Source organism: Lygodium microphyllum, chromosome 18 (genome assembly GCF_053477565.2).
Source record: "Lygodium microphyllum isolate KBCC chromosome 18, Lygodium_microphyllum_v1.1.10, whole genome shotgun sequence".
In the NCBI taxonomy this organism is placed as follows: domain Eukaryota; kingdom Viridiplantae; phylum Streptophyta; class Polypodiopsida; order Schizaeales; family Lygodiaceae; genus Lygodium; species Lygodium microphyllum.
This window is the reverse complement of record NC_141152.1, coordinates 94,051,741-94,079,170: the sequence shown is the minus strand read 5'-3', so window position 1 is coordinate 94,079,170 and position 27,430 is coordinate 94,051,741. Positions and strand designations below refer to the sequence as shown.

Below are 27,430 nucleotides of genomic sequence, written 5' to 3'. Positions count from 1 at the left end.
GATTGAGCTACCCCATGCACCTTGGATGTTGTCAAAGAATGAGGAAAAAATAGTGAAGGAACAAATATGCAGCTTTCGAACACCCACATGATGTATGAGATGTCTCAAGGGAGCCTTCATAAAGAAAAAGAAAAGAGGTGTGGAGCAACTATCTGGTTTGAAGTCCCACGATTGGCACAAAAAAATTCAAGTAAGGGTATCTCTAACCATGAATATAGTAATTAGTGGAGTAACTATGTGTAAACTTTGGGGTATGATGACTTTTTCCTCAACTAATCATTTGGTCTATGAATATTATTTACATTCAGTTCGTACTTCCTACTAGCATATCCCATTGTGTATCCTAAGATGTACATGATATCATTTACAAGATGGGAGAGCTTGTGAGGTGTGTATACATTGTATTTTTTCATTATATATTGCATACATCATGTAGTAAACCTCTTTGAATTTCTACACAAAAATAAACAATTGTCAAATACATCCTGACAGATACGTGAGCTCGAAGGAAATTGATTCAAACACATTGCAAGATGCTCGAGTATTATTTGTTGAGGTGGTTTGTTTGGTGGAGCAAATTTTTTCTCGCTCCATTTTGACCACTCAATTACATTTACTCGTACATTTGATTGATGAGATCGCACTTTGTGGGATAGTTCATGCAAGGTGGATATTTTTCCTTGAGCGCTTCATGAAAACCTTGAAAGATTTTGTGAGGCAAAAAGTACGGCCTGAGGGAAGCATGGCTGAGGGTTGGTTAGTGCAATCATCCCTTGTTTATATCTATGAATATCTTGCTGAAGTGGACCCCTCTTAACCACGACTATGAAAAGACGATGAAGACTTAAGGATGACCTCTATAATACCTCAATGAAAAGGAATGAGTAAAGTGCTAACAAAAGAAGAACTTCGTAAGTTAAATAGTTTTTGTGTGCTCAATAGTGATGTAATGAGCAAATGGGTGACACTATATAATGAAGCAAGGGCAATAAGAAAAAGCGAAAGACAAGCATTTCGCACCAGATATGGATGTAATGTCTCATTTCCAAATCATCTAAATACGCTCCCACGTCATATTGATATAGATTGGTTACATGAGAAAATGGAGAGAATGGAAAAAGAGGAGGAAATTAATATATCTCAAGAAGAGTGGGAATACGCACGAGGTATAATAAATTGACATGTTTGATCTTAATCTTTTACTACTAGTGCACATTATTCGATGCTATTTGGTGTGAGGGTAAACATCTTCGAACTCAACGTATAGATGAAAAGAGAAATGCCCAAGATTGTGGTGTCCTTGCTCACTTCGAGGATGCCAATGGTACCATGGAAGATTATTGTGGCTTGATACAAGATATTCTGAAGCTTGACTTCAGACGATTCTTTATATATGTACTAGATGTGAAGTGGTTTAAAGAAGTGGTAACAAATGGTGAGCATTGCACAATCAGACATCATCCAAGTGGTTTTGTAATCATTGACTCTATAAAATTTCACCAAAGCAAGAATGACACATTAGTACTACCTTAACAATGCGAGCATGTATATATGTAAAAGCTAAATTTTTTATATGTATACATGTGATACATATACACAATATAATAAGTATTTAAGATTCTTGCTTTTGTTTTTCAAATACAGGTTGTGTATCATCCAATGGTAAACAATAACCGATGGTGATATGTCATCCCTATATCTAATCATTCAAAACCAATATATGGTAATATTATCAACATAGAGATAGCAGATGACAATCCAACAATTAATGATGATGTACATGATGGCACCATAATAGATTATATGCGTGATATAGTACAAGATGAACCTCGCGAGGATGTTCAAGGAAACGCAGAAGAGGACAATAATGTGGTTGATGATGATGAAGTTATTGAGCAATATAGCAACACATCTGATAGTGGGATAGACTTGTTTGTTTCATTACCTCTTGGTAACACAGACTTAGAAGTAGATAGTTTAGCAAGGGCTGATCTCATTGAAGATGAGATGGATCATTCACTATAACATACTTAATTCGCTTAATGATTCAATGTGTATTCTTAATTCTATGGAAAATATCATACGCACATGTGCATACTCAAGAATCAATAGTCAAGTTTAAAGCTAAATTGAATTTTCCATAATAAAAATGAAGTATTTTTTATCATCTTCAAGTAGAGAAATTACAAGATACATGCAATGCTTGCTACTAATTGTATAATAAGATTTGTGTTGCTTGCCGCTAATTACTTATATCAGGCTTGTCAACTAGAGGAACTGCCATTCATTAGAGAGCAATGCAAAAATAATTATTAACTCTGGTTTTATTATTAGATTAAGTCCAATTTCAAGTGGTTAAATAATTACGTGTCTGCAAACGCGTCTATATTCGTGTCTATCTACGCAAATGTATAGATGCAAAATTCACGTCTATTTACACGCTCTTTTACACGCGCATATAGACGCAATGATAGACACGCCCGACTTTGCGTGTCTAACATGCGCGTCTATGCCTCGTTTCTGTTGTGGTGAAGGGGAAGTGGAAGAAAGGAGATAGAGGTACCTCATGATACAACTCTACATGATGTTCCTCCACCTGAAGTACCTATGGACAATACACCAAGGGAGAAAAAACATGAGTAACGCAAAGATAAATCTAAAACTCCAACTTGCAAATTGTAATCTAATATTGAATTGGTTACAAATGTGACTCAAAGTGTTGGAAGAAATAATTCTCAATAACAAGGTGGAGTTTACTTTGGGAGAGGTACTTGGAATTGCGAAACGTGAAAGGTAACAACCTCTATCTTCTAATAGAATAGAGAAAATGAATCAAGCCTCTCAACAGCTAAACCTATGAGATCCACAAAGAATTGGGCATACATTTACACTAGATACTTTAAAAGGAATTGAAGATTGGATGCGAGGGATTTCTTACACCAGAGGAGAAAAAGTGCCTCCAAGAGATGCTATTAAAATATGGTAAGGCCTTTGCTTTTCAACAACATCAAATTGGATGTGTGGATACTAGTTTTGTTGCTCCAATGGCTATTTTCATTGTGTCTCCTGTGCCTTGGAACCTGAGACCTATTCCTATTCCGAAGTTTCACTTACCAAAGTTGATTGAGTTTTTGAATAAAAAGATTAAGACGGGTATTTTGGAGACCTCTTATGCTCCATATTCAAATAGGTGGTTCACTGTGCCAAAGAAGAATAGATCTTTGAGGTTTATACAGGATATGCAACCGATGAACAAAATGACTATCAAGAATGTTAGTACATGTCCAATTGTGGACAACTTTGTAGAAACTTTTGTAGGAAGGGTGATTTATTCTATGGGAGATCTCTACTCTAGATATGATCAATTTCAATTGGATGTGGATAGCAAGGATTTAGCAACTATGGGGACAACTTTGGGTTTAGTAAGGATGTGTACCTTACCTCAAGGAGCAACCAACTCGATTGCACATATGATGAATGGGATGAATAAAGTCCTTCGTGACATCATAACACATGTTATTATGCCTTTTCTTGATGATGTGCCTATAAAAGGGTGTGAAGAAGGGGCCAAGGATGAGATAATGGATTCGAGGGGGTGCCGCAAGTTTGTTTCAAATCATATTTTTGATTATGAGAAGATCTTATCCATGTTAGAAGAGGTAAATCTTACTCTTTCTTATCCAAAGTCAATTTTTGGAGTTAGGGAAGTTTTGATTGTGGGACATATGTGTGGGCCTTATGGTTGAAAGCCTTCTCTGGTAAAGGTTGAAGCCATTCAAAAGATGAAGGAGACTTGTACTTCCATAACTAAGGTGAGACGATCCTTGGCTGCATGTGTTTTCTATCTTATTTGGATTCCATACTTTGCACATGTAGTAGATGAACTCTCTCAATTGTTGAGGAAAGGTCAAAAGTTTCATTGGCATGAATCACATACAAAGGTAATGAGGATATTGAAACATTTTATGTTATCTACACCCACACTAAGGAATGTAAATTATGAGTGTGGAAGGCCTATCATTGTTACAGTGGATACTAGTCCAATAGGAATTGGTGGGCTATTGGACGAGATGATGAAGAGGAAAAAAGACATGCTATGGAATTTGGAGCCAAATTCTTAAGCTCTCAACAATGAAATTATCCACAAGTTAAGAGGGAATTATGGTGAGTGGTCATTGCATTGAAGTCTAATAAAGAATACTTTATTGATGCATTAGTGGTTGTCAAGATAGATTTTCTACCTTTGCTTGGGATGAACACTAGTTGCTTAACTCCGAATATTGCAATTTGTGATAGATTGCTTACATCAAGTCCTTGAACCCAGAGTTTCACCATATTGTAGGTAAAGATAATCCAGTTGTTGCAGATATGTTATTGAGAGCCAGGTATGAGGATGAAGAAGACATGTTTGTTGAAGGAGATGATGTCGGTACAAATTTGTACTCCACTCCTTATGTTCAATGAGATCATTGTTGTTGTGCATCTTCTCTTGAATTATTTTCAAAAGACATGTATAATGGTGCGTGGCTACTTATTGGCCGCTACTTGAGCACTTTGACTAAGCAGGAGGAATGGATTGATCACGAGTTCAAGAGAATTCAAAGAAAAGCATGTAGGTATTTCTTGAAGAATGACCATCTATGGAAGCATCCAAAGAAAAGAAACAAGACTCCACAGAGAGTAATATGTGATAAGGAAACTCAACAACAAATTATCAAAGAGTTTTACAAGAGTCTATGGGCTAGTCGTCGAGGCGTGTGGACCACTTTTATGAAGATAAAAGAAAGATATTAGTGTAAAGGTATGTATAATGATATGTTGTAGGTTGTAGAGACATGTACTACTTGCCAAAGTATTCCAATGTGCAATATCGTGATGGCCTACATTTTTACCTATCCATTAGCCATGCATTACAAATGGATGGTTGAATTAATGACTATGCCCATGGGACTTTGGCAAATGTGATACATTGTACTTGCCAAGGAAGATCTAACAAATCAAGTGGAAGGTCGGGCATTAAGAACAAAGGCTATAAGTGTGGTATGTAAATTTATTTTGGAAGATGTTATTTGCCACCATGGTTGTGTTGGAAAGATAACTACAAATCAGGGAGAGTTGGATGCAGAAGAAGCTAGGGAATTCTTCATGAGATTGAGCATAAATCTTGCTCTCACTTTAGCATACAACCTTGAAGGAAATGGCAAAAGTGAATGTGGACACCCGCCTATCATCAAAGCTTTAGCCATGGCATGCACATATAAGATTCAAGAGTGGCCCAGGTTCTAAGGAATTGCTAGTTGTAGTACAAACTTTACGCCAATGGAAACACTATTTAATGGGATTTGAATTCATGATCAAAGATGACCAACAAAGTATCAAACATCTCCTTAGTCAGCCACAAATCTCTGACCATCATATTAAATGGGCTACTTTCATTCAAAGTTTTCATCCACTTATCCAATATCAACCTAGAAAAGAGAATGTTGTTACCGATGCCTTAAGTAGAAAACCAAGTATCCATAATATCTATGTTATATCTTTTGATTCCCCTATCCCTATGAAAGATACCTAAGATCAAGACCCCAGTTTTCAAGCAGATTGTAATAAATTAGTTGCAAATAATTGGATTCCAATAGATTCATTGTCTTATTCTAAAGGATTTATGTTTTATGAGAAAAGGTTGTGTGTAACTGTTCCATTTCGATCATTTGTGTTGCACAAAATTCATTGTCCCCCATATCAAGGCCATAGAGGTATTATTTCTACTTTGCGTACATTGGTTGAAGAATTTTATTGGCTACAGATGGAATTTGATGTTTCCAACTTTGTATCTGAGTGTTTAATTAGTCACAGAGTTAAGCGACACCATGGTAAGCAATATGGTTTGTTAATGCCTTTACTGATTCCTGAACAACCATGGGAACATATTTTAATGGATTTTATAACTGGTTTGCCTAACACCCAAGCTAATCATGATATGATTTCAACTATTGTAGATTGATTTAGCAAACAAGCATATTTCATTCCATGCAAGAAAACATTAATTGTATCTCAAGTTGCACAATTGTTTTTGAAGATTGTTTTCACTAACCATGGTTTGCCAAAAGTTATTATTTCTAATTGTGATTCTAGATTTTGCAATAATTTTTGGACTACCTTGTTTGCTAATTTAGGTACAAAGATTGATTTTTCATCTACATTTCATCCTGAAACAAATGGACAAAGAGAAGCTATTAACATTACAATATTAGATCTTTTGCGTGCATACACAATTTCAAAACCACAAACATGGGATACACACTTGCATTTACTTCAGTTTGCATACAATAATACACCCCATACAGCTACACAGAAAGCGCCTTTTGAAATCATTTATAGACATAGATTGCCTACACATGTTACATCATTGTCAAACAAAGTTAAAGTTGCTGATGATATTGCCAATATGCATACTACTATTTTTGCTAAAGTTAAAGACATGATTATGAAAGCCCAGTGATCATATACAAAACAAACTAACAAGAAAAAAAATTATATGAGTCTCAAAGTTAATGATTATGTTTGGTTACGCATTGAAAAGAGAAGATTACAAAGTGCTGAGAAACACCCTGTTGTTAAGTTAACCCCTAGATTTTATGGATGTTTCAAAATCATTCACAAAATCAATGACAATGCATTTAAATTAGAACTACCCCAACACTGGAAAATCCACAATACTTTTCATATCAGTTTGTTATGACATTTTAGAGGCCAATTACCTATTTACCCCGTCTATGAAAACCCTCCTTTGTTAGAAGAATAAATTGAAATCCTTGAACTTGAATGTGCAGTTGCATTAGGCAGGACACATGGTAGTCTAGCCGTATGGCATGCGATGTCAACAAGTGGTAATCAGCACATGTGCCACGTGGCACAATAGGTGAAGTCAGCCAGATTCTGCGCAGTGCATAAATGTACCCAACTTGCATTATTTTTGGCATTTCTTTTGGGCTATTTATTCTATCCAGCCTCCACACACTTTCAATCATTATGATCACAAGTTTCCAGATTGATGATCGTGGGGATTGCTTCAAGGTTCACAAATTGTGAGATCTTTCAGGTGGAGACATGCACAAACATACACTCTGTGCTTGTGTACACATATGCTTCCTTATACATCATTCTTCATTGTAGATTTTCTGTATTCCACTGTCTCTTTCTTTCGCTCCTCTCTCTATTCACTCTCTGTCTTGGTCATATGCTTCTGCACCACTTCACTCTAACAAGGGGTCCACATTTTCTAATCTTGATCTATTTTCAATTACACTTTTGCTGCTAGCAAGAACAGAGAGAGAGAGAGAGAGAGAGAGAGAGAGAGAGAGAGAGTGTGTGTGTGTGTGTGTGTGTGTGTGTGTATGTGTGTGTAAGCATTGCAATCATGATGCCACCTACACTAACCCTTCAAGAAAGACCTCTTCTCTTATTGCATCGACCAAACTATTTCTCTTTATGGCACATAGGTTTGAGAGCTTTCTAGTTGGTTTTAGATTTTCAAGCCACAACTTTAGAGAATATATAGAAAATATAGATAGAACATAGAATAAAAGTATAGATTTAAAAAGTAAGATTAAATCCTTGGAACTTTACAAAATTCCTTTTGCTGTAAACAACTGAGTGGAGCTTGAACTATTTGGAAACTGGTAGTAAAGGACGAAGCCTGAAGGTATACTTGTGATGAAATGGACTCTGATTGCGACTTATGAACGAGAGACTGGTCATGCAGGGTAAATACAGGGGCGCTTTTTCTAGTTCTATGAAGCCTCTTGGCTAGCAAACCTGTTGGCTATGGCGGGGGCTACTGGGCAGCATGGCTGGTCTTCTATGGCGATGATGTTGCTCGTTCTGTGCTATGATCCTTCGAGACAACTCGGCGCCCAGTCGGCCATCACAGACGGCGTCGATACCTTCTGCAACACAACCATAGTCGCCAGCAACGGCACTTTCGTGTACAACTTGAACCGAGTGATGGGCGTGCTGCGGCAGGAGTCGTTGACGTCTCTCTACGCCAACGAGTCGGCGACCGGTTCGTCGAGCGCATCGGCAGAATATGACGTGTATGGGATGTACCAGTGCAGAGGGGACCTGTCTGGGCCGCAGTGCAGCAACTGCGTGGCGACGATCTTGATTGCGGCCTTCTGCCCGGTAGGGGCCTTAGGAATGCGCGCCCTCCTGCAGGGCTGCTATCTGCGCTACGAGACCTACAACTTCCTGGCGGACGCCGACTTCACCTTCCTCACGGGCGACTGCAGCAACGCCTCGGGCGAGCGTCCCGGCCGTCTCTTCACCGCCAACGTAGGCGCCGCCCTCAACGTGACCGCCCGCGTGGCGCCCGCCCGCCGGGATCACTTCTGGGCCGCCAGCCAAGGCAGCGGCAGCGACGCCGCCTACGCCCTCGCCCAGTGCCTCTCCTACCTCTCCCCCTCCCAGTGCGCCGCCTGCCTCTCTCGGGCCACCTCCAATGTCTCCGCCGTCTGCGACGGCTCCCCCGCCGGCCAGGTCTACTTCGTCACCTGCTACTACGTCTATGGGAATTCTCCCCTCCTCTTCAACACCACTGGTACTGCTCCATCCCCATCTCCAGCCGCCCTGCCCGCCCCTCCAAGTTCGCCGCCTCGCCCAGCTGCAGCTAATTCCTTGAACCCCTCTGTCAGCCCAGGGCAGCCGCCTGCACCACCAATACCAGAAAAGGAGAAAAGTTCTCACTTGGTTCCCGTCGGGGTAGGAGGTGCTGTCGCGGGCGTGCTCGCCATCGCTGCTGCTGTGGCTGCGGCCATCTTCCTTCGCCGGAAAAGCCGATTTCGAATTAGATTACAGGGCGGCTCTCAAACTCGAGGTAAGCTCCTTCTCTGCAGAAATCTTCTATGATTTCCAGAGCGCCTCTCGATCGGGCGACAATAGATTTCTTGAGAGTGCAGTAGCATAGTGTGCGTTTCGTCTTATCTAAAGTGTTGCAAGTGCTGTGCACAGACGAGCATCCGAGTCTCCCTTACCATTTCCGGCAGGGGGCAACGAAGTTTTCACTTGATGAGCTGCGACAGGCGACGGGGGACTTCGATCCGAGATACAAGCTAGGGGAGGGAGGATTTGGTCCTGTCTACAAGGTCGGTCTCTCTGTCTCTTTCTCTCTCAAATTTTCTGATGTATGATCGCCTTTCAGGCCCTTCATCCAAGCGTCTGATCTGCTGTCGCTCTGCAGGGATGCCTCACTTCCGGTCAAGAGGTGGCCATCAAGATGCTCTCTTCCCGGAGCCATCAGGGCCTATCAGAGTTCTCGAATGAGGTCAACCTCATCACTACTGTCCAACATCGGAACCTGATTCAGTTGCTCGGAAGCTGCGTAGAAGACTCACAGCGTCTCCTTGTTTACGAGTATCTTCCCAACCGCAGCTTGGACATCTACCTATTCAGTAAATTCCTTCAAACCGTCGCAATTTTGGCATCTATTTGTTCAGTAAATCCCTTCAAACCGTCGCAACTTTGGCAGTCATTTACATTTACAATGCGATATAATTCATGAACATGGAGATGTTTTACAAGATACTAAGCGCAATCCCCGTGCAGACTCAGATCTATCACACACACTAGGATGGAAGGCCCGGTTCGATATCATCGTGGGTATAGCCCGCGGGGTGTCTTACCTCCACGAAGAGTCCCACATTAAGATCGTGCACAGAGACATCAAAGCAAGTAACATCCTTCTAGACAGCAACTACGCACCCAAACTTGCCGATTTTGGGTTGGCGAGGTTCTTTGAAGACGATGTTTCTCATGTTACCACCAGTAAGGTTGCAGGAACCCGGTAAGCAAAGCCTATTTCATACTATTGTTAATTCTACGTTTTTGATCGAGAGATGCCTAACGAGTGTTTCCACTCGGAAGGGGCTATGTGGCACCTGAGTATGTCCTCGGTGGGCTGCTAACGGAGAAGGCAGATGTTTATAGCTTTGGTGTGCTAGTGCTGGAGATTGTGAGCGGGAGGAGGATAATAGACCAAAGTTTGCTGCCGTGGAAGCAAAATTTGCTAGAATGGGTAACGAAAATCTTCTATTGCAAGCCATTGGATTTCGGCAGTTGTTCTTGTAATGGCAAGCTCATGGGCATATGATTAAAATCATACACAGGCGTGGGCGTTGTTTGAGAGGAGGCAACAGGGCGAGTTACTGGACCGGAATGTGGGCAAGCTGGCTCGAGGGGATGTGGATCAGGTCATTCGTGTGGTGCACGTGGCCCTTCTCTGTACGCAAACCTTCCCAAACTCCAGGCCATCCATGTCGCAGGTGTCCGCCATGTTGCTCGGCCAGTCTGAGATTTTGGCGTGGCCATCAAAGCCCACTATCCCTGGCTTCGAGACATTTTCATCCAGTTCATCTTAAGCAGATGACGTGCGTTATATATGATAATCTCAGGGCAGATCACGATGCTGTCATCGGCAAATGCAGTTGTCGCTTAAAGCATCAAAGTAACTTATATAGATGCAGAGTAACTATATGTAGTTATCATCGGCAAATGCAGTTATCGCTTAGAGCATCAGTTTTGACAAGAAGCCACGCATAATTTAGGGATGCAGAGTACCTATACGCGACCCCTAACAGGAGCTTTCCCGGGAGAGGGAGGTGACATGGTAGCCCCATTTGGTGCTGATCTGCGCGGGCTTCGAACAGGGCTGAAAAGGCTACTATGGTACAAAGTTGTGGGCTATGATGTGGGAAGCTTCGGCGAAGGTTAATCGATGGAGAGGAACACGTTTGTGAAGCACACCGTGCTGTGAATAGTGAGTCTCTACCCAAGAAGTCTCCAACACTGGCTTCCCCAGAGGTTTTCCAGGTAAGAAACAGCTTTAAATGGTTTGTGAATTATAATTTGTTGCCATGTGGTTCAAAGGCGTCCATCTGCGCTTACAGGTAAGGAAGGCAAAGGGTTTCGCTTGCTCTGATATAGATGATAATATTGCACTTTATCTTCTCCTGCACTTGTACATACACTAGATTTTCTCCTATCAGCGCCGTGCCCGACCCATCATAGATGGTTGTACAATTTTGATGAGTGAAGAACCCTCAGATGTGAAGTAACGACATATATCCACACAGTCTTGGATGTAAAGTGCTCCCATGATCTAGACTGAGAAGGTGAGATATCACTAAGGGCTGGCACTTAGCATAGTTAATTCATACAATAATAACCCCAATTGTAACATAAAACTCACACTCTGAAGTCTAGTGTTTTTATTTAAAATAAATAATGCAAGAATAAAATTGATATGTGAAATTATGTAAATCAGCCAAACCGGTGACATATACATAAAATAGGCATTTGCGTATGCTCTCAAGCCTCTAGAGGCATATAATACTCTAGCATGATAAAGACAAAAATTATTAAGTGACATGTGAAAAAGTGTAGCTGGATGATATTACACTAAAATCAAGGTAGATATGATAAGCATTGAACCATTGGGAATGGTATCTTATTGTATATATATAGTTTTTAGACGTTTGTTTTAGCCATCCGGATGCAGCACTGATCCGGTCCAAAATACTGTCAAAAGGCCAAGTGCAAGGTAGAAAAAGACATTGTAAATGCAAGTATGAAATCTGAGATTTTAATTTGTGGCAAAGACGGAAGAATATTGATTGTGGCCGCATCAAATCTCTAATTATGTGCAAGGATGTTTCACCGGACCATGTTGGTTGTCTTGAAACATGTCCATCATTTTAAATATCAAAGAAGCATCATTGGCTCCATTATGACATGTAAGTATTACACAAATCCAATAATAATCATTAGAAAAGAGCTGGGAAGTGTAGAAGTAACTTGCCTTCGTCTATGAATTGCATCATGTCTATAATCATTGTTGAGATGGCAAGCTCAACACATGCGGACATTGATGATGGACCACTTGGCTAGATGGGTCCGCACGTCTACACTTAGCACGTTGGTGGTCATTACGATACTCAGATGGTCACTGACTTATTACTTATTATATTTAGTTTGTTACACCTACCTACAGCTGGTAAAGACATAGCACCAGTCGATTAGTGTAGTCAGTTATGTACTGTTTGACTTAGTATGTCACTTTTCTTTATATTGTATCTTATCTATACTTTGTGTACATTGTATAGTGTGTGGAAGAAGAAGAAGAAACTAGCAAGTAAACGTTTTGGCCTCCATCTCTTTTCTTGTGTTCTTGAGTGAGCTTCTTCTTGTGTATAGAGTGTGTGTTTGGCGCAGCAGCTTAAGCAAGTCTCCCCACCACACGATTCTTGACATGGTATCAAAGCCGCACAGCTGAGAGAAACTAATTTCGAAGGCTGAAGTAAAGGAGAAAAAGCAATGTTCGAGCAAGCAGGCAACGGGTAAGAAGCTCTCTCATTCTTTCACACTCTCTCTTGGATAGTGCCTGTGGAGGTACCGGAAGCAGGATCGAGCAAAAATCTCAGATTGCTATGAGATTTGGTGTGTGAGCAGATCATTGTATATTCTGCAGATAAGCCCTTTAAGGCTTATCCGCAGTTATTTTGGGCATTTGAGGCCGTTTCACGTCCCGTTTTAGAGCCACAAGGTTGCGGATAGCAGTTTCAGGTTACACTGTGATTTCGGTTGTATTGACCGAAAGTGGGTGCACAGGTTACAAATTGTGAATCTGTAATTTTTGAGGTATTTGCAGGAAGGAAAACATAAGGTTTATCTGCAAACAGGTTGTAAATTATATGTACTATTGAGCAATCAGTGAAAAAGGTTGCTTGGTGTATTGTTGTGCACGTGTTGTGAAAGATTGTGAAAGACTAGCTTGCTGTATTGTTTCCTTGTTTATGATAATGGCAGAGAATAGTGAAAATTTCATTATTGAGAAGCTCGATAAGAACAAGTACCCTTCATGGAAGTTTCGCGTGATGAACTTTCTCATTGAAAATGTCATTTATGAGTTTGTTTCAGGTGAAGAAAATGAGCCAGAGCTAGGTATTCCTCCGACTGTAGATGAGTTAAAAGCATGGAAAGAGTGGAATGCGAAAGATAAAATGTGATGTACTGGCTATCTGTAGTCATTGATAATACTATGCTGCGATATATCAGAAATGCAAAAACTTCACATACAACTTGGACAATTTTTGAGAGCATGTTTTTAGTAAATACAAAGACACAAAAGATTCAACTCAAGCAAGAGTTGAATGCCTTGAAGAAAGGAAAAATGTATGTCAATGAGTATGTGTTGAAGGTGAGGAACATTGCATATGCTTTCACAGCGATTGATGCAATGTCAACGGATAATGATGATTTGGTTTCATCCACTCTGAGTGGCCTTAACAATGAGAAGGCATGAAAATCGTTTGTTATTTCAGTATATGTATGGAAGTCATTTTCAGATTTTGATGAACTGATCTCTCCAATGATTACTGAAGACATCAATATGCAGGGTGATTTGTCTGAAAGAAATGGTGAACATGACCAAGCATTTTACTCGAGTTCAAGAAGGGGACATGGTAGATCCTCTTCGAGAGGCCGTGGTATGGGATGTGCTGGCGATAACTAACAAAACATGTTCAATCAACAGTTTGGTGAAATGAAGGTTTCTGGAGGCAAAGGAAACTTTAGAGGCAAGGGGAGCTCTAGAGAAAGAGGTGGATGGTAGAATAGAGGTTCTGAAAATTCTGTTATTATTTGCAATTATTGTGGCGAAATAGGCCATATTGCAGCCCATTGCTATGCAAAGAAGGATGATATTCGTAGTGGTAAATTGCAGCAAGGAAACTATGCATTGTCTTCACGACAGAATGAAGACAAAAATGAGCGTATGTTTGTTATGCAGCATATGATGAATGCAGTTACAGGAAAGGAGACATATGATGATGTATGGTATGTCGATTCAGGTACATCTAATCATATGACCAGTCATGTTGAATGGTTTGGAGAGATGCGGGACTTACAAAACCCAAGTTATGTATAGAAAGGTGATGATTCATGCCACGCAATTTTACATATTGGAAAGGTTCCCTTGTCCTTGTATGATGGCCAGACAAAGAGTCTGACAGATGTATTACATGTGCCATCAATTACAAAGAATCTAGTGTATGTTGGCCAAATGGTAAAGCAGGGGTTGTAGGTCTGATTCAATGCAAAAGGTTTTTTTGTAGAAGACTTTAATGATAAGTGCAGATTGATTGCAAAAGGAAGTAGAGTTGGTCGAATGTTCATTTTAGATTCTGGAATTCTTGCAATGGATGCTGCTATGTATGCTAAAGAAAAATGAGTACTTGTAGATATTAAAATATGGCATAAACGTATTCGATATGCAAATGTGCAAAGGCTGAAATTGATGCAGTTCAGAGGATTGGTTACAAGGTTTTCTTCTTTTAGAGTTGCAGAATTGCATAAAGTCTGTGAAGCATGCTAGTTTGGTAAGCAGGCGAGACAACCCTTCTCACATGATAGAGAAGTGAGCAGAAACATACTTAATGTAGTACATATAGATGTTTGGGGGTCTACACAGAATATATCTCTTGGTGACAGTAAATACTTTGTCACATTTATTGATGATTGTTCAAGGAAGCTATGGGTGTACTTCATGAAGGAAAAGAGTGATGTGTTTGAGCACTTAAAATCTTTTAAGACAGCTGTTGAAACAGAAATAGACTTTAAAGTGAAGTGCTTGAGATCAGATGGAGGAGGAGAGTATCTTTCTAATGAGTTCAGTGGCTTCTTGAGGACTCATGGGATAAAGAGGCAATTTACTTGCAGCTATACCTCACAGCAAAATGGTGTTGCAAAAAGAAAAAATAGGCATATTGCAGAAGTTGCACGAGCATTAATGGCTAAAAAAAATATGCCCAAATATTTTTTGTCTGAGGCTATCCATATTGCTGTCTACATTATGAATAGAACTCCCACAGTTGTAGTTCATGGGATGACTTCTGAAGAGTGCTTTACTGGCAAGAAACTCGATGTATCACACTTGAAGGTATTTGGATGTGTTGCATATATTCATGTGCCAGATGAGCTACGAAAGGAGCTTGATCCAAAGACTGAAAAATGTATTTTTATTGGATACTCTTTAGAGCAGAATGGGTATCGATGTTATAGCCTTGTCCCAAGTGAGTTTAGAGTGACCATGGATGTTATCTTCGATGAGATGGGCAGTTGGTATGCACCTGTTGGTGATGTTTTGGATGATGATAATGATCAGAACAGCCATGTGCAGAAAGATAAACAAGAATCACGGAGTCTTGGTAGACCAAAAACATCATTTGGTACTACACCTACAGTGAGCCCTTGGTCTGGGAGACTGAGTAGTCCCACATCTTCAGGTGGATCTACAAGTGTTGTAGGCAAGGACAAAGGAAATAAAAAAGTTTTGGATGGTAATGATGCATTTACCAGTCATTTGGGATTTGATGGAGATTCTAGTGGTTCGGAGAGTTTGGATGATGAGCTTAGCATTCCTTCAGTCAGGACACCAGGTGTACAGAGAGCTCATAGTAATGTAAAGGCTCCATTGAGTGATCCGATGATACGCAGATCTAGCAGGGTCAGATACCCTATTAAAAGATTTGGTTTTGAAGATTATGCAACTCACCGTTATGCTTATATGGTGAAACTAGTTAAGGATGTTAAGCCCACTTGTTTTGAGAATGCTGTTGGTCATACTCATTGGGATGCAACAATGGATGAGGAGATGGCTGCATTAGAAGCCACTAAGACTTGGGATTTGATACCCTTACCTAAGGGTAATAAAGCTATTGGCTGTAAGTGGATTTACAAAATCAAGCATAATGCAGATGGTTCAATTAGTAGGTATAAAGCTAGACTGGTTGCAAAAGGCTATGCTCAAACATATGGCATAGATTATGAAGAGATATTCAGTTCAATTGCTAGGATGGCAATTGTTAGATGTGTGATCGCCTTGGCAGTAGCCAAAGGATGGAGTTTGTAGAAAATGGATGTTAAGAATGCATTCTTGCATGGTGAATTGCAAGAAGAAGTGTATATGAAGTAGCCAGTAGGTTATGAGGATTTAGAGCATCCCACATATGTGTGCAGGTTAAAGAAGGTGCTGTATGGACTGAAGCAAGTACCTAGACCATGGTCTGATAAGAAGGTTAAAGAAGGTGCTCTATGGACTGAAGAAAGTACCTAGACCATGCTGATCACTCACTTTATGTGAGAAAGGGAGATGCAGGTTTGGTCATCATAGTCATCTATGTGGATGCCTTGATTATTACAGGTGACAGTGACAATGGGATTGCTGAAGTTAAGGACTTTTTGAAGAAGAAGTTTGAGATGAAGGATTTGGGTGAGCTAAGATACTTTCTTGGTATTGAGGTGATCAGATGTGATGAGGGTATATGGCTATCCCAAAGGCAGTATGGCTTGGATATGTTATCCAAGTATGATATGACAACATGTAAGCCTCTTTCAGTACCATTAGAGCAAAATGTGAAGTTGAGTGCTGACATTGGGGATGAGATAGAATATCCTACTATGTTCAGGAGGATAGTAGGGAGTTTGATTTACATGACTATCATAAGGCCAGACTTGAGCTATGTTGTTGGTCTTGTTAGTCAGTTTATGCAAATGCCTAGAAAGCCTCATTTGGATGCAGTTAGACGTATATTGAGGTATGTGAAGTCTAGTTTACATTACGGACTGTTTTATGAGGCAGATAAGGACGTGCAGATTGGACTGGTAGCATGTCAGACAGAAGATCTATAAGTGGATTCATGTTTTCCCTTGGTAGTGCACCAATTACATGGAGCTCCAAAAAGCAACCTACAATTGCTTTATCGAGTACAGAGAGTGAGTATAGAGGTGCTGCTATGGCAGTATGTGAGGTGGTATGGCTGCAAAAGTTATTAGGTGATTTGGATATGCAGGGAGATGGTCCAGTTGTCATTCATTATGACAACATGAGCAGCATACAGCTAGCTAGGAATCCAGTGTTCTATGCTAGGACAAAACACATTGAGGTGTAGTACCACTTTGTGAGAGAGAAGGTACTTGCAGGAGAGATTGACTTGGTATATGTCAGCATACAGGATCAGATAGCTGAAATTTTTACAAAGGCATTGGGTGCAGAGAAGCTTCGAAAGTTTCGAAGCTTACTTGGAGTTGTAGAGATAAAATTGAGCTTGAGAGGGAGTGTTGAGATGGCAAGCTCAACACGTGCGGACATTGATGATGGACCACATGGCTAGATGGGTCCGCACGTTTACATTTAGCACGTTGGTGGTCATTATGATACTCAGATGGCCACTGACTTATTACTTATTATATTTAGTTTGTTACACCTACCTACAACTGGTAAAGACATAGCACCATCTGATTAGTGTAGTCGGTTATGCACTGTTTGACTTAGTAGGTCACTTTCCTTTATGTTGTACCTTATCTATACTTTGTGTACATTATATAGTGTGTGGAAGAAGAAGAAGAAACCAACAAGAAAAAGTTTTGGCCTCCATCTCTCTTCTTGTATTCTTGAGTGAGCTTCTTCTTGTGTATACAGTGTGTGTTTGACGCAGCAACTCAAGCAAGTTTCCCCACCACGCAATTCTTTGCAATCATCATCCCCTAACGAGAGAGTCTTCGATGACAAGTCAAACTACGGTCTTTTGGGATTAATTTGTAGTAGTGTCCTACATGCATGTGTATCTCTATGTCGATATGGATGTGAAGAGACACATTTGAGTTCTTTATGCTCATTTACCTAGATTTTTGAGAAACGCGCTAGCTTAAGGGTTGTCCTTATTTAATCCTTTTGCTATGACTAAGTGTGGCTTTCATGAGCTCTATAAATCTAATACTCCATGAACGTGCACAAAGTGTGATCTCAAAAGATGAGTGGTTGAGTTGGGACAAGAGTTCGAGGTGAGAGAGATCAGGATTGTAATAAGGAAATAATGAACTTGGGGAAAATATTTGATCCAAGGCTTTGGATATAAGCTTGCTTTAGGTGAACTACCTTGTGTTTGGGTTTAAGGTCTCATGCTAGATTGGCCTACAAGATAATTGTTGAATGCCCAAAGAGAACTCCTTTCTAGAGAATCGATGCACCACTTGAGGCAGCTACAAGGGTTCCCTTCTTTGCCCATGTGATAATGTATTGATTAGCTTGCATAGTAGAGGATGTAGAATGTAGGAGAATAAGTGATTGCATTAAATTCTTACTTTTCACTTTCTTGTACAACTTGTGTTTGACAAAATAAATCCAGTATAACTTATTCCAATGCTTTAATAATTATTTTAATATTTTAGGTATTTATAATAAATATATTTAAAAATTTTAAAAAATACATATATGTATGCAAAGTCCTTGTGCTTATGAGCATCTATAAAAACATAATATTTTTACATTATGTAGCATACAATTTTCACTATTATTTTCATGCTATGAAGCATGTAATTTTAACAAATTAAACTACACATCCCAAAATGCTTATTTTTCTTAACTCCATCTAATAATATGCACATCATGATACAAAATAGATTAGTATCCTTTCATCTATCTGTTAGGCATAATACAACAATTGGTATCACATGTGTGCACTCATGTGATATGTTTAGATCATATGGCAAATAAATAAAATCCACAACAAAATAAAAGCAACTTATTTTTATAGTGAAATTTGGTAAAATATTGTGATTATCATAATTTTATAATATATCTTGGAAAACACAATTGCAAACTTTTAGAAAATATTTTATCATAGGAGAAAATTTAAATCTGTAAAATATTTTCTAAATATTTATCTATTTTCTATCTAGTTTTGAGAAATTGCATATCTTTTAGTCAAGGCTTATTAAAAGTGATATAAAAAGTTGTGATTTTTAAATGCTTAATTTTACGATACTTGTAAAAATGTAATTAATTTTTAAGTAACAATATATTTTTGGATATTTAAACGAGAGTATGTTTTCTATGGGAATTAACTCTATTAGGATTTTTAAAAGTCTCTATTTGAATTTTTCAATGAGATAGTAAAAATCTATTAGATCTCATATGCAGAGAAAATACATGACAATTTTGATGTTATAAGTGTTTAAAGCAATAAATTTTTCAACTCTCTCAATATCTATAAAGTGAACTTCTCCATAAATTTCACATTTGGGTTATTAGGCTTGGTTTCATAATCCATTATTTTATGAGGTAGACAATGCCTCCAAAGCATGATGAATTTCTATACCAACATGATGCAATGAGTTGTTGCCCTTAGAAAATAATAAAGTTTTTATGCTAACTTATGACTTTATCTCAAAAATCTTGTTTAAGATATTTAAGTCCACATCTATGTGTGTGTGTGTGTGTGCACACGTGCATACATAGCTTAACTTGCATTACAATACAAACTTCTTTAAATTTGAAGTTTCTAAAGACAAATTGACTAAGAAATAACTTTGAATCCTAGTCATGAAGCTTAAGATCATTATGAAGCTTTTTAAATGAGTATAAAGAGAGAAAGATTAAAGAGAACTTATAATACAATGACTTACATATACATATACGATGACTTGCATATATATATGTATGTTACCATTAGCGATGCATGATGTCCATGGTCGGTTGCAAAAGAAGATAGAGTGGCATTAAGAGGGATACATAACCACCACAATTCGGTTCATAGAGAGGGGCATAATGGTTATAATGATAGCTAGACAACCATAAAGAGAGTTAAGATAGCCATAATAATGCACACAATGCAAGTAGTGTTCTACATCATAAAGTTGATGATGTACGATGAGCAATTAACACAACCTAGATCTACACATATGCAAAGGTACGATCTATTTTTTGAGTAATAATCTCCTTGATTTCATGATCAAATGTCATACTTGCATATAAGGAATATGTCTTATAAGTACCAATTGTCTTAAATTTTGATGTAGTGCATTGGACTTGTGAGAAAATTGGTACTTTTTCTATCCATTTTGATGCACTATATCAAGTGCAAGTGAAAATTGGGCAAATATGAGGATATTTAATATTCATTTTGATGCATCATATTGAATCCCACTAAAATTATATAAAATCGTAGCCTTTACTTTTGATTTTGATGCAATGCATTAAATCTTCCAAAATAATGTAACAAATATAACATTTTGTTGTTGGGTTTGATGCAAATTTTCATGTCTCAAAGTTTATGCAAAAATGTAATTTCATATTTTTTATTTTTCACTTATATATTATCATTTTTATGCATGTCATTGATCTTAAAAGAAACATGTGTAAATGTTTAGTTGCATTTTTCATTGGAAACTAAAACTTTATCAAAACTTCTATGCATTTCATCCATAGCAAAAAACAAAAGGAAATCTTGAGAAAATACTTAACAAATAAAATGTCAACACTAGTATTTTATAGTAACTAAATTATCTTCAATAGAATAATAAGGGTGTTAAGAAATAGAATATGTGTCCCATGCATCTTAGTGAAAGAGATCGATATAGTTCAATATAATACATTAACCCAATTTCCTTTATAAACTTTAATAAAAGAGAGGAAATTTATATTTGGTACACCATTTAAAGAAGAATTCACATTCACGAGCTAATTATTGCTTAATGTAGCCTTTCAAAGTTATAAATAAAATCACATATTCTAGGGCTTAGGCTTACATGTAATTATATTGTATGGTCCAATATAATAAACTTGATAAAATTTAGATATTTTTGGAATAAGAGCCTTATATTGTATTCCTAAATATCATAAAATAGGTTTATAATTATACATATTACATATATTAATACTCTTTCAGCTTCTCTATTACAAAAGACCATTCCTAGGCATAACTTATACACTAGAGTATAGTACATGGGATCGTCTCTAATGGGTTTAATAAAATTTTATTAAACTATATTATTATTTTGCAAATCAAAATTCTTGAGGAAGGCTTTAGCTTGCATAGAACCATATTTTCCAAGAATTTTTAATCTATCCAAGACAATAAACAAGCCCAAAGGATAAGACATGAATATCTTCAAATTGCTCATACTGTTAAAGGAAAATTGATGAAGAGTGGAAAATTATGAATCCATAAAGAACACCTTGGGAGATGTAAATTATAAAATGTATTTTAACTCATACTTCTTAAAATTCAAGTGGCTAAAATCAAGGTACTTTTAAAATATTATCATGTTAGTAAATAAGTAAATTAAAAAACATCATAATTTTAATTCATTTATAAAACATGTATATTGATTTTTTATAATTTTTCAAAAATCCATAGTTTTAATTAAATTTTAAGGAAATGTTAGAGAATCTTCTTAAGAGAAACGTGCAACTTATCAAAAAGGTTTGCAACTATGTTGGGGGACTAAAAAGTAATTATGCCTAGTTAGTTGTGATGTGCTCGCTCAGAGACAACCTCAGAGGCATGATTTAGTGGTCCATCAAGATAATTTTCTAGGCAACGCTGCTTAGTACTCTTTCGATAACATGAGGTTTGCTATCTAGACTCTCTCTAGTCCACTTTGTAATAGAAGGTCTTGGCCATTCCCATGAGGATCAACTTGAATTTCAGGTTCTAAGTAAATTAAGGTCTCCTAGTTGGATTCGATCTTTAAGTCACTATGTTCGCAAGTCAACTCAAACTAAAGTAGATCAATGTCTCACTTGGTTCATAGTGAGCAAGAAACGAGAGGGAGTAATATGTATCAAACCCTCTACCTGTAGGGTATAGTCTCGACTTCGTTATCTCAAAATGACATTTGATTGAGATCTACACCCATCCAAAATCTAGAACCCTAAGTAAAGCTCTGGGCTCACCCATCCATAAGACAGATTTATTGGGGATCTTGCCCTCTCGCTTTTCTCAGGGGTTTATTTTAGTTCTCTAATTATCCTATTACATTTATATTATACACACAAAATCGGCTTCCTTAATTAGTCCCGTTAGTCACAGTGTTGTTTACGTAATTTAAGTCACAATACATAAATTATGAAAACAATTCTTTCAAAAACGTCTTTATTTAGTAAAAAAAACATACAAGTGTTTACCTTTCACCCATATAAAAGATTGGCATGAAGACCTTTATTTTACCAAGTTTTTTGCTCTTAACTAGTGCCAAGGCCCTTAAGAATTCCATCTTGAGTCATGCAAGGGTTTGGATGATTCTTAAGAGTCTAAAAGTTTATTGGATAGAGTCCCCCTTGTTGGCACCCTCAACTTGTTAACCTCAGCACAAGAAAAAGCATAAAAAGTGAAAAAGTGCGAGTCAGAAGCTGAAAGAGGTGGGCCCATAAGAAAATTGGACCTACAAGAGCCCAAAAGTGCAGGCATGGCCACAAGAAGTCCAAGGCGCAGCCATCGGAGCCTAAAAAGTATTAAAAAAGAGAAGGCACACCTTTGAATATAAAGGCGCAGCCAAAATCCTTATAAAAGAGTGCGAGGCTCCCTCCTATATGCAAATTGTAAAGGTAGATGGGCGATAGAAAGGAAGTTAGGAAGATAGAAGGACAATAGGAAAATAGAGCCTAGGCCACTGTTGGCCATGTAAAAAGGGGGATGACCGCACAAGAGGGAAGAGGGCATGTATAAAAGGAAAAAAGTTAATGGAAAGCTCATTGTTTGGTAGGTGGCAAAAGCTCTTATTCTTAATCTTAATCTTATTCTTCTTCCTACATTCTTGCTGTGCTTGAGTGAGAGAGTGTGAGTGAGGGAGGAGTGTGTGAGGGTGAGGGATTGGGGTGGAGAAGCTCCCACCATCTCTCCTCTTATTCTTCTCTTCTCTTCTCTTCTCTTATCTCACGTAGCTATGGAGGATGGAGCTTGAAGGAGAGGAAAATTGAGATTGCTCGAGCTCGCATCACGAATCATGGAGCTACCGGTGTGCACGAGGGAGGAGGGTACTCAATCAGGCATCGAGGTAAGTTCACTATATTCGTAGAGAGGGATAGTGCATTGGCTAAATGAGAGGTAGCCATTAGTGCTCGGCTTGAAATGCTTGAAAGAATAAGTGGTCAGTGGGTCTTGGTCATTGAGCATGAGCTCCCATCATTTTGGTTTCATTGCTCAGACCAACGGACTCGAGCCTTGAGCGCTTGCACGCTTCAAATCAAGCATTGAAGTATGGTTTCACCCCCAAACTAGTCCTTGACATAGGTAGGAGATTTAGATGCTTTGATCTTCAAAACAAGTAGGTGTTTGGAGTTTTTTGATGAGTAGACTACTTCAATCCAAGGATTACTTTGCGATTTTTGGTTGCATTTAGGTAGATTAGGACCAAGAACTTCCAAGGAAACAATAGGGTTTTGCTGTTATGAAATAGGCAAAATAGGTAGAAGAAAAGGAAAAAAAAAGAGTTTTGGGGTTTAATACATTCAAGACATGGAGTTGGAAGATTAAATATGGCTAGACAGGACCCTAAAAGCCCAAAACCAATAGGGGAGAGCTCATTTCTACACTTCAGTGAGAGAGAGAGAGAGAGAGAGAGAGAGAGAGGTACAGAACGAATCGAGCATGTTGATTTTGTGTCCATCTTCCATTCCAGGTACCTCTAGACCTTCCTTGCGCTCTATTTACTTGTTCTAGAAGGTTATAGTTATGCCACAAACCCTAGGGATCCGTGTTATCGATTGTGTCAACATTTGCGCTTGCGCTCGCCGCAATTGGACCATCCCGTGGGTGTTCGACTCCTAGAGTTGGACCAGTCGCATAGTCTAACTAGTAAAATTGGACCCCCCGACTGGTCGGTTGAACCAAGGCCAATCGGTGTCGTTTGATTGGACCGGATGACTTTGTCCAATCGGACACTCCATTCGGAACACCTTTTTATCCAGTCAGACAACCCCCAATTGGACCAAACTTAGGAATGGGACCACCTTGGTCCGATTGGATTGCCATCCAATTAAACACACCTAATCGGACTCAGACTGTCTGACTCCCAAAGTCAAACCACTCGAACCCATTGAATTCTGGGAATTAGATCAATAGGGCAGAATATAAAAACAATGACAAATCACCTAATCAGACACACTTAATCAGACTCAGACCATGCACTAAAGAGTCCGATTTCATGCCATGCACTATAGAGTACCACGTAGTGAGTTTAAATAATTTGAGAATTGGTTGGAATAAGAAGGAACACACCCAAACTTAATAAGTTGAAGGAACCCACGAGTAGGAGAAGACCCAAGACATAGATGGGTGCCCGAGAGTCCCAATTTTAGGACCTTCAAAGATAGTAGTAGGGATTGCAGGCTAGCATCAAAGATAGTAGTAGAGACTGCAGGCTATTGGATTTGATTGGGCTAATCGGTAGTCTAGTGGAGCTTGAAGTCTCCAATATGTCAAGAGCTAGTGCAAATCAAGGAGACGACCAATTGGACCTGGGAGAATTCCCGGTCAAAATCCAGTAGATGAAAGGATAATACAATGCATTAGCCAGTACAATGCTGTCAAGATTGTGGGAGAGAAGGAAGGAGTCTCACTTGTATATTTCTTGCTTGCACAATGGGGGAATACACACAAAGGTGGAGGCTCAAAATAGTTTTCCTCTTCTTAGTTGTGTAAGCCAAAAGAACTCACATACAAAGAAATAGAAGAACCCTATATATGGGTCTCAAACCAAACTCAGCTAACTAAGGTGGCATATTAACTGAGCCACGAACTAGAGTAGATAAGGATAGCTATCATCTAGCTATTATTCATAGGCGATGTACCAACCGCATCTACAACTAACAAGTTGGTGATATAAATGCACAACGGTCACCCTGGCATATCACGAGTGGAGCTCGATATCTCAACACTCCCCCTCGAGCTCAATCCCAATTCCTGCACACCAAGCAGGTCTCTGAACTTGCGCAGCTTCTCTGCGTCCAATGCCTTCGTAAATATGTAAGGTACCTGATCCTCTGTGTTGACATAAACTAGATCAATAAGACCTAGTAAAACCCTCTCCCGCACATAGTGATAATGCACCTCAATGTGCTTTGTTCTAGCATGATATACTGGGTTATTTGCCAAGTGTATACTACTCATGTTGTCACAATAAATGACAACTAGCCCATCTGTAGGCTGTGGCATATCATAAAGTAGCTTATGCAACTAAGCTACCTCACATGCAGCCATTGCTGCACCCGTGTTCTCAGCCTCTGTACTCGACAAGGCAACTGTAGGCTATTTCTTGCTGCTCCAAGTGACTGCAACACTTTCAAAAGAGAACACATATCCACTAGTAGATCGTCTATCAGAAATACTACCAGCCCAATCAGCATCAGTGTATCCATGCAACTATATATGAATGTCAGTCTCATAAAATAATCCAAACTGCAATGTGGACTTCACATACCTGAGTATGCGTCTAGCCGCATCCAAATGCAGTTTCCTTGGAGCCTGCATAAACTGACTTACCAATCCAACAACATAACTCAAATCTGCCCTGGTAATAGTCATATAAATCAAACTTCCTACTATGCGTCTGTATATAGTAGGGTCTTCTAGAAGCTCACCTACATCTGTGCTTAGCTTCACCATGCTCTAGGTGCTTGTTTCAAGCCATACAAGGCTTTCTTCAACCTGCAAACAAACTCAGGATGAACAATATGCACATAACCTGGTGGCTGCTCCATATAGACCTCTTCTTGCAAATCACCATGCAAGAAGGCATTCTTTACATCCATATGTAAAGACCATCCCTTTGATGCAGCCATATCAATGATTGCTCTTACGGTTGCCATCCTTGCAACCAGACTAAATGTTTCTTCATAATCAATGCCATATGTTTGTGCATACCCCTTGACTACTAATCTTGCCTTATATCTGTTCACAGAACCATCTGCATTGTGCTTCACCTTATAGACCCACTTACAACCAATTGCATTCTTATCTTTAGGCAAAGGTACCAATTCCCATGTAGCATTTGCTTCCAAAGTATCCATTTCTTCATCCATGGCTTTCTTCCATTTTTCTTTTCCCATGGCTTGCTCAAAAGAAGTGGGTTCTGGTTCCTGTATCACTTTGACTATATAGGCATAGTGAATGGCTATAAATCCATCATATTTCAGCCTATCCACAGGATACCTAGCTTTGGTAGACCTATGCAAAGTAGACTCACTTCCAGGTGCTCTCAAAACATCCCTGGTCTTTCTTACTCTAGGTGTAACAATAGAAGGAATACCAAACTCATCATCAATGCTCTGTTCTGAGCCATTGGATTCACCATCCACATAAGAGTGATCAGCATTCACATCAAACATGGGCTGATCTACCTTTTGTTTTCCTTTTCGTGATACCTGCATACCACTATCTACATTGCTTTGAGAAGATTCTCCTAATCTCAATCTGCCTGTCCATGGCGAAGAATGTGAACCACTGCTAGAGGACACTCCAGGTCCACTAATATCTTGTGATGACTGCTGCTGTGAACTCTGTGTAGCATTACCATTTTGTGCATCTACATTATCAATCACATTTACTGGTTTATACCAGCTACTCATCTCATAAAAAACAACATCTCTGCTCACTGTAAATTTACGAGTAGAAGGGTTATAGCATCTATACCCTTTCTACTGCAGAGAGTAACCAATAAAGATGTACTTCTCAGCTTTTGGATCCAACTTGGATCTCAACTCATTTGGCACATGAACATAGGCAATGCAATAAAAAAATTTTAAATGAGAAATATCTGATTTTCTACTAGTATACCTCTCCTTTGGAGTCATGCCATGTATTGCTGCAGCGGGAGTCCTGTTCATTATGTAGACTGCTGTAGCAACTGCCTCAGCCCACTGCCAGGTCTTTTTCATTGAGCATGGTACGAGATACCTTTCCAATATGCCTGTTTTTTCTTTCTGCAATTCCATTTTGCTGTGGAGTATGACTACATGAGTATTGCTGCTTTATGCCGTGCTCCTGCAAGAACCTTGCAAACTCATTTGAGAGGTACTCTCCCCCTCCATCTGACCTTAGGCATTTTATTTGCAGGCATGTTTCTTTTTAAACCATAGCTTTAAGAGTATTGAAATGCCCAAAAACTTCACTTTTTTTTTTCATAAAATACACCCAAACTTTTCTGCTATAGTCATTAATAAAAGTGACAAAATAATGATAGCCTCCAATAGATGCAGCTTTAGTAGTCCGTACATCAGAGTGGATTAATTCCAATGGCTTCTTACTCTCTTGAACATGTCTAGGAAATGGTTTCCTTGCATGTTTTCCGAATTGACAGGCTTCATATACCTTATGTATTTCTGCAACCTTGAATTTAGGCAATCCTGCAACAATATTTTGGGCCTGCATTGATTTAAGTTGCTGTACATTAACATGACCAATGCGTTTATGCTAGATATCAATATCTGCAACTACACTAGTCCCATGTGCAAACATTGCTACACTCAATTCAGGCATGTCTGCATCCAATGTAAACATTCTGCCCTTCTTCTTTTCTTTTGCTATCAAGCGACCTTTAT

General features: G+C 38.9%; 1 protein-coding gene across 5 annotated transcripts in view; it reads left to right on the top strand.

Moving 5' to 3' along the window:
* The first annotated feature begins 7,716 nt into the window (after positions 1-7,716).
* Positions 7,717-27,430, top strand: part of LOC148021163 (cysteine-rich receptor-like protein kinase 2) — a 59,108-nt gene continuing 39,394 nt past the window's right edge. For 2 of the 5 annotated variants that reach the window (XR_015694682.1, XR_015694681.1), the window contains exons 1-6: positions 7,717-8,872; positions 9,007-9,140; positions 9,236-9,446; positions 9,601-9,838; positions 9,919-10,069; positions 10,161-10,863. Coding sequence is in view for 1 of the 5 variants with exons in the window: in XM_087699002.1 (XP_087555128.1) it covers positions 7,825-8,872; positions 9,007-9,140; positions 9,236-9,446; positions 9,601-9,838; positions 9,919-10,069; positions 10,161-10,412 (2,034 nt within the window). In the remaining 4 variants the exon portion in view is untranslated. Of the gene's footprint in view, positions 8,873-9,006; positions 9,141-9,235; positions 9,447-9,600; positions 9,839-9,918; positions 10,070-10,160; positions 11,126-12,246; positions 12,911-27,430 lie in introns of those variants that run through there. The other 3 variants (XR_015694683.1, XR_015694680.1, XM_087699002.1) reach the window with 3 other exon arrangements.